Here is a 13575-nt window from a genome sequence, read left to right as displayed (position 1 = left end):
GAGAGGAAGAACAGATATTGGGTTGTAAAGTGGATAAACAAATTTAATATCTATGTTTTACAAATATTTTACCTAAAACACCATCAAAGGTTTATCTGATTTGTTTATTTTTAGAATCTAAGTCAAGAATTGCTAAGCTTCAAAGTCGCTTAAGCTAAACAGACTGCAGCAAATGAATACTTAAAACTATCTTCCATTTACATTTGAGTAAAAGTACAACTATTTAATACTCTAGAGTAAAAAGTTTTCTGTGTCTAGATGGTTAAAGATTTAATTTTTATCGGATTCTACATTCATATCATCTATTTTACTTCAAAATAATCTTTCCTTTAGAATAATTAGCCCTTCAGTTTTTGTTGCTATAACCTAGCTTTAATGGCCTCAGTATTCTGATATTCTCTAAAAATATATATGTTAATAGATATATACATTTTGGCATCTATAAAAGTAGGCATTATATTTTATAGATAATGATATGGAAACAGATCTGAATTTTTAAGGGTAATTATTGGAAATCTCATTAAGAGCTTAAAATCAAAATACACAGACAATAACAATGCAGCGAGACCAGTCGACACGTGTCCAGACTCACAGAGCGCACAATGCTAAGAGTCTAAATGACAGGTTTTAAATGACACTAATGTGTCACTAGAGGCCAGTAGGCTCGGGTGAAAAGCTCTGAGTAAGGAGTAGAGGAGGTAGGAGAAATCTCTGTCCTTCCCTCACTTCTGCTGAAGTCTTAATGTTCTGTTAAAGTCTCCTAAAACTAGAAAAACAATCCCAATGCAAAACTAACAGCATATCAAAGAAATTAAGGTAAGTGACTCAGGAATTTTGACTTTTTCTTTAACATGCAACAATTACTAATTATTTGAGTTTTCCTACAGGTTTTGTATCTTAGAAATGAATGCTTACAATAGTTCTTAGCATTTCCACTGCTGTGATAAAACACAATGATCAGAGCAACTTAGGTAGCAAATGGTTTATTTCAGTTTCGTGTCCTGATCACAGTCCTTCACGAAGGGAAGTCAGGACAAGAATCTGGGCAGGCCCCTGGAGGCAGGTACTGGAGCAGGGACCGTGGAACAAAGACAATGGAAGAGAGCTGCTTATATGCTTGCTCCCTAAATCTTTCTTTTTGTGCCCCACCTCCCACAGCCTGCTTTTTTTTTCTTTCTTTTTCTCAGTTATGTAGCCTAGGCTGACCTGAGTGTACTAGGATAGCCTCAACCACCACGCCCAACCTCAGCTTGCTTTTATATATACCCAGGAACACCTGCTCAAGGCTGGTAAAACCCACAATATCACTGGGTAACATCCAATCACTTAATAGGAGAACATACCGCAGGCTTGCCCACAGATTTATCTGAGTTGGGGCATTTTTTCAACTAAGGTTCTCTCTGTACAAATGATTCTAGCTTGTGTCAAGCTGACATAAAAAACAGGCAGTGCAGTTTCCACCGAAACATCTTTTCAAGCTTCCAGAGGGTTGTTTTCTTTCCTTGTCTTGAGACAAGGTCTCCTGCAGCCCAGGGTTACATTTGACTCAGTGTAGAGCCAGGAAGGACCTCGGCCTTCTCATCCTTTTGCATCACAAGCAATGAGATCACGAGAGCCTGACACTGAGATGACAAGGGCACCATCACGCTGTTCCTTTGGTAATGCTGATGATCCACACCTGGGCCTCTTGCATACATGCCCAACCTTCAAATTTAATGTTCAGATTTAGTAACCAATTAGTTTTCATATTTAATTATTACCTAATGAGTGTACATAAGTATAAATTTTATATGCTAAAATGTGCACATCACTTACCTGTCTGCTTATAAACTGCTAATTCTCTTACTGTTTCCACAAACTGCCAAAACTTCTCATTACTTTCTTCTGCCATAAATTCACTGTTTAAAAAAATCCATAAATAGATGAAAACAAAAAAGTAAGTTAAATAGTATAAACCACTATAGAACAAAGTATTTTATGACAAAATCCTCCAAAAATAATATTAAATAACTGATATGTATTTACTATAACATATGAAAATAAATTGAAAATTTTCACCTGTAGTAATTCCATATATATGTATATAATTATGCCAAAAATTACACTATGCATTATTTTTGTCTTTTCCTTATTATTACCAACCACTTAGAAATGGGAAACACGAGAACATTAAAGGTAAATAGTAAATATAGAGATTGTTTATTGTTCATTAACAAAATTGGTTCTATAAATACTACATAAAAGTTGTATATTGTAGCCTCTTGCTAAAGTTAACAAAGAGCGAGACATGAAGACATCAAACTGCAGACCATTAGGGGAGAAAACTCATCAAGTCTTAACCGGCTGTGATCTCTGCACACTGCAACCATGGCGAACCTGGAAAAGGATGCCCATTGTTTCAAGAGTGGCATGAATGTGTGGGAGTGATCAACTGTTTTCTGATGGCCGTAAGGCCTGCTAGACAGGACTCTTGTCTGGTACTATAAACCTTCAGAAGAACATCTAATGGGGAAGTTAGAGGCCCTAGAAGGGAGCCCGTTACTGTTTTTGCTAAATGGACATACTATCAAGCTGCCTTCTAAAAACTCATTTTTACACCTACAGGTTGACATAGCTCTCAGAGCCTCATCAGAGCAGCTTTGTGCAGCGGAGGTGTGTGGTGTCTGGAAAAAGTGTAAGTATAACCTAACAGACAGTGGGTGACAGTCTTCACTGGGCTTCACTGATGCTGGTCTTCCCTGTCGATGTTCTTGCATTGGTTCACCTTGCTTTCTTTGCTGATTATAACTTGTTGTGACTTCACAGAGTGAAACACACCAGTGAACTTCTGGTGGTGTTCTGACAGCTTCCTGCCACATCCACAGATCTACTGAGCCTTGAGGTTTCTTCTAGACCCAGCCACTGATGATTCGTGTTTGGTGTTTTGCTAGTCGACTGGATTGCTGGCAACAAAGACTGGAATTGTCCCAAAGAATTATTTCTAGACAGGTCTACAACGCCATTTCCTACTAAGCTTTCTTTTCCCCATACCTCTGGTGGCTGGTGGGTTAAAAGGGAGGTCGAAGTCTTAAAGAACCATAATTAAAGCAGGTTTTGAAAAATCTAAGCCTACAGTGTTACTCTTTTTTTTTTTTCTTTTAAATGAGAGGACATGAGTGACAGGGAGCAGGGCAGGAGGATTAGAGAAGGCAGTGAGTCGATATGGACAAAATTCATCTCATGGATATATGAAATTATCAAAGAATAAAAATATTATTATATTAAAAATAAAACCAAGTAGTTCTGAAGCCAAAATAATAGTTTTATTTACTGCTTATTTACATAGACAGTATTACTTAAAACAAAACCCTAATATAAAAATGAACAGGAAATTGTTAAATTGTACAAGGACTTTTGGCTTGTACAAGCCCAAATAATCTTTCACTTTTCAAGAGTTTCTGGGGGAAAAAATAAAACCAATTAAGACCATATAGATACAATGAAGTGTTATTTAGTTCAGTGTAGAAGAGAGTGAAAACATGTTTAAAATGTCCATCTTAATGATGACTTAAAAACAAAGAGTAAAAGCTTTAATAGTAGAGACAATGTTAAATAGGGTACAACAAAAAGTCGGGGATGGTGCAGAACTTTACATAAGGAGCAAGTTTAATATTCAGTTGTCCAAATAGCAGCACACAGCTTGAATATCCCTGGGGACACAAGCAGTTCATACTTTTCTAGGTTTTAGAATCTTGGCATATGCAGAATGTTTAGTTTGGGGAAGAAATCAAACCCTAAACATGTAATTAATTTGTTTTACATATATATAACTTGTAGATAACTTTAAACAACATTTTTTAGTATACTTGTGTTTTGTTTCTGTCCCATAAGATCAGGTATAGAATTTTCCATTTGGAGTCAAGTTCACACTAAGCATTTTTGGGTTTTAGACTATTTAGGAATCAGATGTGGGAAACCCAACCTGTACTGTGCAGCTATAGGTAAAGGTGTGATCCATTAATTAGACAGTATTTGACTACACGCATTTCTCTCACTAGAACCCTGCTCTAGACAGTTGTGTAAATATTCTGGAGTTGCTATCTTATGCAGTTGCAGTTGCAGATCCCGGAGTCGCCTCCCTCTACTGAGCAAATGGCATTGACTTCCTCATTGATCTGACCTTGGCCATCTCTCCAGATCACATTGATAAATAGTTTTCTAGGTTTCACATCCTTTCCAATATAATCAGTCTGAGAAAATTATAACGAAGTGTAGCCTCATCTTCCCATGGCTTATTTCTCTCTGCATTCTGCAGCCTATGCAGCCAAGAGATACAAAGTGGCATCTTGAATACTTTTTGAAAATCTCCTCAGGTAACTGTGACAACTGTCCAAGTTTGTTGCTTCCAAGTTGGTGTTCACAAGTGGCTGGACCTAAGTTATCCAGTACTGTCAGTATATAACAAGACCAGTTAGCCAGTGCTGTCAGTATATAACAAGACCAGTTAGCCAGTGCTGTCAGTATATAACAAGATTAGTTAGCCAGTGCTGTCAGTATATAACAAGACTAGTTAGCCAGTGCTGTCAGTATATAACAAGACTTGCCTTTTCTCTTGCTTCCAATAATACATCAATATATCCCTTTTGAACCCTTCCCATAACTACTTTCAATACCCATGTTTTTTAAACCAATATCTTGTTCTATAGACCTTTTCTACATTCTCGGGATTCTTCTAGCCCAGACGCACAGCTCCTTCTCAGTTTTAGGTTCGTCTTGCATTGAGATCCTATTTTTGGTACCAAAATCTACACAAATTTCCCAGTGCTGTTGTAACAAATTGTCAAAACCATGGTGGCTTAAGAAATAAATAAAGACTTACTCTCTCATGACTCTAAATGCCACACATCCAAAGTCAATGTGTGGACAGTACTCTACTTTTGAAGACTCTAGAACAGACTGCGCTTGCCTCAGCTAGTTTTATTGCCTCCAGATGCTGTGACTTGAGGCTACTTAACTCCAATCTCTGACTCCAGCTCTGCATGCCCTCTCCTTAAGCATCTTGATGTGTCATGGCTCTGGACTTGGGGCCCATTGAGATAATTTAAAATGACCTAATATTATCAATAAGGTTTGCAAAAATTTGACCATTGACAGATTTGGGTGCTAGGATGTGAACATATCTTTGTGGGAGTAGCCATTCAACCTACCACAAGTAATGAGGTTGTCAAATTTGGCTCAGACTAGGTTGTCAAAAGCTTTAAGGAACATTCTACAGAAGTGATGATCTGGGATTCAAAAGTAAAATGTCAACAATGTAGCTAATCGTTAAAAAATCAAAAACCCACAGAAGAGGGTGAAGGAGGTGTGTAGGAGCCACGGGGATGAGGCCACCACTAAGGCCCACAGAATCAACTCAGCCAGGCTCATAAGGGCTCACAGAGACTGAAGCAGCAACCACCCAACCCTCGTGGATCTGCACTAGGCCCTCTGCATATATGTTACCATTGTATACTTTGGTGTTCTTGAGGGACTCCTAACGCTAGGTGAGGGTGTCCGTGACTCTTCTGCCTGCTCTTGGGACCTTTTCCTCTTACTGTGTTGCCTCATCCAGTACTGATGTGAGGCTTTGTGCCTAGTCTTATTGTAACTTGTTAAGCCACGTTCGGTTGATATCCCTGAGAGGCCTGCTATTTTCTGAAGGGAAACTGAGGGGCAGAGAGAGGATCTAGGGGAGAGGGGAGGTTGGAGAGGGAGAGGAAATTGCAGTCCAGATATATTTTAGGAGAAAATAAATAAATAAATAAATAAATATTGACTGATGGGGACCAAGTGTGGGGTCCAGTCCAGGCACTGTAAAGAGGCAGTGTGGGTTAAGAGAAAACAGACACATTTGAGCTAGAATCTTTTAGTCAATAAATGCTGTGTACCATCAAATAAAGGCAATGTAATATAGTGATGAGTTTTTCCTTTATTTATTTATTTAGAACCATGGGATGTTGTCTTGTAAATACATAAAAAACAGTTACAAAACTGCTTATGCTCAATATTAAAGAACTTAAATGGAGACAAAATTTCCCTTTTGTAACTTCAGACTAGCCACAAACTCGTGTAGTCCGCAGGGATTACAAGGATGTGCCACCATGAGAAACAGAATTCCTATTTCTGTTTGCCGGATTATGAAAGAGCAAAATCCAGTACCTATGTCTACGTTCTTCAACCTATGTCTACGTTCTTCAAGGTGACTACACAGAATAAATAACAAATCCCGTTGGATGAGATATCTGGGGAGGAGGATGTAACTGAGATGCTGCCTTCTCCACTGTTAATTGTGCTCCAAAGCGCTATCTGCTGACTAGAATTTTGCTGAAGCTCTTGCACTAAACGCCACATTTGGCCTTCCGTGTCAACAAGATGCGCAGGAACACAAATGAACTTGGGACAGAGAAGTTTTAAAAATCGTAGGCGCGTGGGGAAGGTGGGGCGAATGAGTGGCAGAGCTGTGCAGTGACCCTCCCGGTCTGGGATCGCTGGAGGGACGAGAAGATACCGGATCAGAGAGCCTCCAGGTCTGAGGGGTGGAGGATGCGGGTCCGGATGCTGAGGGGGCGCGGGCTCGCTCCAGAGGACCGCAGATCTAAGGGGATGCTGGGGTCGGGCGGGAGGACGCCTCGAAGTGGCGTTAGGACTGGGTGGACACCGCATCTGAGGGGACCCTGGTCCGAGGGGACGCGGGGTCTGAGCAGCATCTCGCCGGAGGGGGTGTCTCAGGGATGCGGGGTCCCTCCGCCCGCCGCCACTCCCCGGCCGCGGCGCTCCCCCGGCCTGCCACCCACCTGGCCTCCAGCAGCAGAGGGGTCTCCGGCCACTTCGCAGCCAAGTGTGCGGTCACCGCCTTGGACGCAGTCGCCGTGTTGGCGCCGAGCAGGGCGAGCCACAGCGCGACAGAGCGCAGGAGCAGCCGCAGCGCCTTCGCGGATCCGGCCCGCGCCATAGCACGCCGAGGAAAGCGCGAGACGCCACGCTGCTGCCCGCTCCTCCGGGTGCTCTTGCCGCCCACTTCCGGTGGGGGGAGCTGCAGTCCGTTACTCGGCGGGTCGTGGGCGCGCGCATGCGTGGCCGGCGAGGTCCAGGGGCGCAATGGGGGGAGCCCCCGGGTGGACGCCGGCCTCCTTGCGGTCGCAGGGCCGCCCCGAGGATGCTCTGAGGGTCCGCCGCCGGGGGTTTCGGGGAGCCTGGCCTTCCATACCAGTCTATCACTGGCTGGAGCTGCCCAGCTAGTCAGGGACCCACCCCTGGGTGAGAGCCAGTTTTCTCGTTCTGGAGCGTGACTAGGCCTCAGAAATGACGCAAAAAGGCGCAGGCGACTCCAGTGTGTGATGCTGGGAGAGTTGTGATTTATCGATCGGTGGGCTTTCCCTGCTCTCTGGCTGGTCCGTCCTTCCTTCCTTCCTTCCTTCCTTCTTTTGATATTTTATTTACATTTTAGATGTTATCCCCTTTCCTCATTCCCCCCCCACCAGAAACTCCCTATCCCATCCCCCCCTCCTCCTGCTTCTATGAGGATGTGCCCCCCCTCCCTCCCTCCCTCCCTCCCTCCCTCCCTCCCTCCCTCCCTCCCTCCGCTGGTTCTTTCTGAGGGCTGAACCTCGCCCCACCCTTAGGATTCAGTGGTCCCCTGCAGCTATCAGAAGTGGCATCTCAGGCCTGCCACGCTGGCGTTTTGAAGTTGGATGCAGAAGTGTGTGACCCTTACTCTCAGCCCCTTGGAAGGCTCAGGTGATTCCTGTGTGCTGACAAGACTGAGAGGTGCTGATTCAAAAGATTACAGCTGAATAGAAAAAGAAAAACGAGTTGGTAAAAGATAGGAGTGAAATGTAAGAGGAAAGTGGGGGAAAAGCTCAGGAGGAGTACAGAGCCATTGCTTTCTATTTGTGTACACTTCTGCTCTGTGGATCTATCCCATCTCTTCCAGCTGCACACACACACACACACACGAATGAGACAGATGAAGACTGAGGCAGAGAAAGAGAGCACCCCATTATGCGTTTAGTTTTCTTTAGAAGATGCTGTTCTGGGCTCAGGTGAGTCTCGATGCCAAAGTGGAGCTGATCTCTCTCCCAGTGAGTCTTTCGTCAGCTGTCACATCGCTGGATTTTCACTTTAGGACCAGAACACAGAGGTTACTTATTTCCCTACTGTGGATACTTTTCTCTGAGAAGTCGCTCCTTAGTTCTGGAACAATTTATGTCAAGGACCAGTAAGTATGGGGAAAGGCCTCAGTAGGTCCTTCGTAGTCCTTGGTAGGTAGACGGGAAGCTAAGGGCAGTGAACTTGCTTTCCAGTCATGGAGCCTGAGGAAAAGTATATTGTGAATCGTTAACATGTTTTGTTTTCGTTCTTTATTCTTGGCTGAAATGTGGGATAGAAGGAAATTAGATGTTGACAGAGCCAGCCTTCAATGGCAGCATGTCTTATACAATGCCAATCTTTACTAAAAAAGAAAAAAGACTTACTTGTTGTGTAAGTCACACACATTATATTATTAAAGGACATAATAAGCTCAAGTTAGATAATAAGTTAATAAGATAATAACTAAAGTCAGATACTAAGAATCTTAATTTCTGTTGAATTCAGAGAAGTAGACATGCTACACCATTCTTTTGGAGAGAATGAAATTCACTTAATATTGACCATCCATTCACACAATTACACATTTTATCTCTTATGGTATTTTCCTAGCAACTGAAATTATTTAAGAACATTTTCTCACAGAGAACATCTCTCCAGGGTTGTTTCTTTGCTTAAAGATAAGAGGACACGAGTGATGAGTGGGTGACCTTCACATTTTTTTTCTCTATGTAATTGCCTGGTGCAGGTAGAAAAACCCAACTGCAACAAACAAACAAACAAAGCACACTTAAGTCAGTAAAATGGCCAATGACTCTGAAGTCTTGTAAATTATAAAATTTGATCAATAAGTTCTAAGAATCAGTAACCCCTCGGTTGGCCACAAACTGCACACATTTCAGAGATGTAATCATTCCTTAGCATTTCCCATTTTTTAGGAAAATGAAATCCAAGGTTAGTCACTTCAGAGTCCTATGATTGTAAAACTCATGATAGCAGTTTTCATTATATGTGGGAGAAGTGATTAATGAGTTCTTTATGATAAGACATGTGTTTCATGGAATAAGTCATCTTGAATCCCTCAGGTACAGAGCAGGCTACATGCATTCAGTGATTATAATGGTTCTGTGTGAGAATAAAGTTAGATAATAAAAATCTTAATTTTCTCAGCTGAAATGAAGTCTTAAAGTTTAAGTGAAGTTTATACCCCCTTTTGTTTTTAGATATCCTTTGTTGTAAAGTAGACCCTATTTTCATGTTTTAATTGGAATATTTTAAATATGCAAGAGCATCCTGCCCTTTATTCTTGTTGTGAAGTACCCATGAACTTAAGGAATTTGTCATATATTCTTCCTAGGCAAGATTATGTCAAAATTATAAGCAAATGAATAATAGTTGAGAGTGTTTAAGTCTAAGGACGAGCAAATCCAATTTTATAACTTTCCGTGCTTTATTTAAAATAAGCTACAAATGTCCAACTCTATTTTATTTGTTTATTTTTGAAGTCCAGGATTGAAACAGAGCTTTGTGTATACTAAGCTGGCATTTTGTAACTGAGCCCCCCAACCTCTAAAGACATGTCTTATAGCATGTGTGCATGCTTGCATGCGCAGTTCATTACAGGGGCCTTCAAACAGCAGGTAGTGACTGTGAACTCTTAAGTTTTGACAATGTGAGAACTTGAAACTTGATATTTAACAATTACCTTCTATTACACACATAGCTAGTGAGGTCAGAGTACTTGCTATTGCTGGCAAGATATATGAAAGATAAAATTGGTCATTTTAACCATGTAGATTTGTTGTAGGATATTTGATCAGAGTGTGAACTGTGATTGTTTTATTTACTGAAAAAAAAAAAAAAACCTGTTTCTAGTTGTGGTGTGGTTCAGCCTTAGTACGCACTTTAATACCAAACAATGAAGGTAAAGTTAGTTTATAGGAGGGAGCAGCCATGTTTGAAAGTGATGTCTAATTGAGTGGGAGACACAGTGATGAATCAGAGAAAGATTTGATAGAACAGAATATGCCCAGCTCTCACGGGAATAGAGGAAAGAGAAGCTATTTAAGAGAGCACAGAGAGAGAGAGAAAAAAAGGAATGTGGTTTTACCAGGAGAGTCGTACAGAGACACATTGAAGAGAGAGACAGGAAAAGACAGAACAAGTCAGAGTGAGAAGGAGCCTCTTTGCTACAGTTAGTTTGAGGCCAAGCAAAGCAAAAAGTCAGAGGCCAAGAGAGAAGGTAGATTGAGTCAGTCAGCTTGGAAAGGAATTTGAGCCAAAACAGCTGAGTTGAACCTGACAGCCAGAGATCAGAAAGAACAAGAAAGGGTGAACTTTTTTAGCAGTAAGTCTCAGATGTTGAACACATTCTGGGTCTAGTTAAGACTTTACAGGGGCTGGAAATTTCCAGGATTAAGCCTATGCAGACAGAGGCAGTAAGCCTCCAGGTGACAATTACATCAGGCAAATGAAAGATACTGATACTGATTTCTATAGTCTACAGTGTTAAGTGCACTCACAGCCATGCAGATGATCTCTAGGACAGAGGCCAAATCTTTTAAGTTCAGACTTCATTTTAGAGAACCTGATCTAAGTTTGAACTCAGGTAAACTAACAGGTTGGTACCTAACATTAGTTTCAAGTTGCCCCCCAACAAAACCCAAGCATAGCTCCAGTCTCTAGGCTAATCCCTAACAAGACCAGTGTCTCCAGGTTATTCCCTCAGCAAACCTGCACCCCCAGGTCACAAGCCCACCTCCTGCCAATTGAGCACCAATGCAGAGGGAAACAGACATTAAGTTTATGATATGACTCCCAGCACCAGACAATTATCTTAAAGGCCACAATAACTTTCCAATTAGATGCTTGCACCCATTTGTTGCTTGCGTTAAAGCCTTGCCCCAATAGATATTCGGGGCTCCCCCCCCGCCCCACCAAAGCGATCCTGCATGGTGGCAGTGATGGCACAGGTACATTGGGGGACCTGAGCTAGCTGGAATAAGATAAAGGCCCTGCTGTGAGGTCATCAGATGGGCTCCTGTCTTGTTTTTGGGATGGATAACACTTCCCTGGCACTATAACGGCTCATCTTTCACACTCTCACTGTGCTCTGTGCATCTGTTATCTGACTCTGGATAATCACATGGGTAGAACCATACAAAATTTTATGACTGGTTTGTTCTAGCATAATTCTCTAAAGCGTTCTCTATGCTTGTTTCAGAATTGCCTTCATTTTTAGGGCTGGCCAGTATTCTGTTATCATATGGTAGCATTTAATTGATTCGTTCCTTCCATGGAAACTTTTCTTCCAAATTTTAGTACTTGTCAATAACTCTATCATGGATTTGAGTATAAAGATAACTCTGGAGCTCTGCCTCCCGTTGTCTCAGGTCTCCACCCCGAAGCTTCTGCCTTGTGTTGTCTCAGATCTCCACCTGAAGTGGGATTGTTGCATCATATGTCAATGAACTGCCATGCAGTTTCCCTTAGTGATTGTACTGTTTCACATTGTCACCCAAAGGGAGCGGGTGCAGAAGGATTCCAATGTCTCTGTATCCTCAACAAAAGTGAAGTGATGTATCACTGTGGCTTTAGTTTTAATTTATCAAGTGATCACGTTGTCTTGAAGCACAAGGTTTAGAATTAACTTCAAAGCTAACTTCTGCATTGAAGATAGTACTTTCCAAAGTGGTGTAAGGACAAGCCAGTGACCTCCACCCGTCTTCACTCCTCATTCTGAAGTCACAACTTAAGAACTGACTTTAGCTGACCCCTGGCCATTTCCTGAAGGACAGCATCAATGAAGAGTTGGCGGTAGAGCTCACTGGGAGAGAGCCCTTGTCTAGCCAACGTGAGGCCCTGGGTTAAAGTTCAGTACTGAAAAAAATTAGCATCACAATAGAGCAGATAGGCTTCTTCTAACAATTATGTAAAGAACAGCTTAAACTAGAGAGAACCTTACTCTTGTCCCCCTCAAACTAGAAATATGTGTTTATGGCATTCAGTTCAGAGTGGTACAGTCATGGTTGGCCATGTTTACATTTTAACCTGTTGCCATAGCTGCTGACTATATCTCCAGGCATCGCTAATGTTTCCAGGAGGAAAAGAAGGAAAGATAAAACCAAAGGACAACACATGGTTGTCTGACTAAGCTGATTCTGTTCAATACAACTGTCCCCAGAAATTATGCCAGTTTATTAGCTGGCTCCATGTTACATGATCGATTCTCTCTTGATAAGTCCTTGGAAACAGAGTATTATAGTTTGGATGTTCCCTCTCTTGACAAGATTGGGATTCTGCAGCTAAGAAATCAGGAAGTGAGGTATAGACTCACAACAAAACTCACCTATCCTTTCTCCAAGTATATCTTTTTGAAGCAATAGTTAATCTGGAAAGGAGACGTGGGTTGAAATTCTAGAAGACAAAAGACAGTTTGGAAGGCAATGTCAATAAAAAGATTGTCTGCTGCAAGTCTGTATCTTCAAGCTTAAAATAACCACTGTAGTATGAGATTAATTGGAGGAAGTCAATCCTAATTGCTTGAAAGTCAAGTTGCAGTCAAGAAGGACCTTTATTTCAAATAGTACTATAATGCTAAATAACAAAGTATCAACATTTACTGTGAAGTCATTACCTCTGCTCTCCAGCATCTGCAGCTGGATGTGCTCAAATCCCATCTAATACTAAGTACAATCAAGTCCTATGAGACAAAAAGATTTACAGCAGTTACGCTATTTTCACAAGTCTCCTGACCCCGCCTTTGATGTGACTAGGATGAAATGACGTGTCCCATTTCAAAGGCCAACGCTGCATTATTCTTGGCTATCTAGAGGAATATGGGGAAAGTAATTTTTCCTGTTTGCCTTCTCGTCTTTGTACTTCAGCTCTAGGGTGAAGGAGGGAGGGTCTGGATAAAGAGAAGCATGGAGACAATCTGAGCACCACATCAAAGGAGAATTTACAACTTGCATGTTATTTCACTTGGAGATATTAGAATGGGGCACAGAAACAGAAGGTGAGAAGGTTTGCAATGTCAGCTGACTCTATAAACCTTTTCATTTATTTTCGTTGTTTCCACTGCATTCGGAGGCCCAGCTCCCATTTCTTTGTTTTTCTCACTTCTGTCTTACTGGTTTTTTTAATTGAATATTTTATTTATTTACATTTCAGATGTTATCCTCTTTCCCCTCCCCATCCCCCCTCCTCCTGCTTCTATGAGGATGTGCCCCACCCATCCACACACTCCTGCCTCCCCACCCTCAAATTCCCCCACACTGGGACATCCAGCCTTACAGGACCAAGGATGTCCTCTCCCACTGATGCCTGACAAGGCTGTCCTCCACTACATAAACAGCTGGAGCCATGGGTATGCTCCCAGACTGGCTGTTTAGACCATAGCTCTGGCTGGTTGGTATTGTTGCTCTCCGCATGGGGCCACAAGCCCCTTCAGCTTCTTCAGTCTTCTCT

The 13575-nt window shown here is 41.9% G+C and overlaps 1 protein-coding gene across 1 annotated transcript in view; it reads right to left on the bottom strand.

The window, feature by feature from the left end:
• Uggt2 (UDP-glucose glycoprotein glucosyltransferase 2) overlaps positions 1-7039 on the bottom strand; it is a 126784-nt gene extending 119745 nt beyond the window's left edge. Inside the window, exons 1-2 of the mRNA XM_034499066.2 lie at positions 6813-7039; positions 1816-1898 (exon numbers count right to left, since the gene is read on the bottom strand). Of these exons, the coding sequence (XP_034354957.1) occupies positions 1816-1898; positions 6813-6970 (241 nt within the window). The 5' untranslated portion in view covers positions 6971-7039. The remainder of the gene's footprint in view (positions 1-1815; positions 1899-6812) is intronic.
• Positions 7040-13575: the final 6536 nt, after the last annotated feature.

The sequence above is a fragment of the Arvicanthis niloticus genome, chromosome 3 (assembly GCF_011762505.2).
Source record: "Arvicanthis niloticus isolate mArvNil1 chromosome 3, mArvNil1.pat.X, whole genome shotgun sequence".
Taxonomy (NCBI): Eukaryota; Metazoa; Chordata; class Mammalia; order Rodentia; family Muridae; genus Arvicanthis; species Arvicanthis niloticus.
Note: the sequence above shows the minus strand (reverse complement) of the source record. Positions and strands in the feature narration are given on the sequence as shown.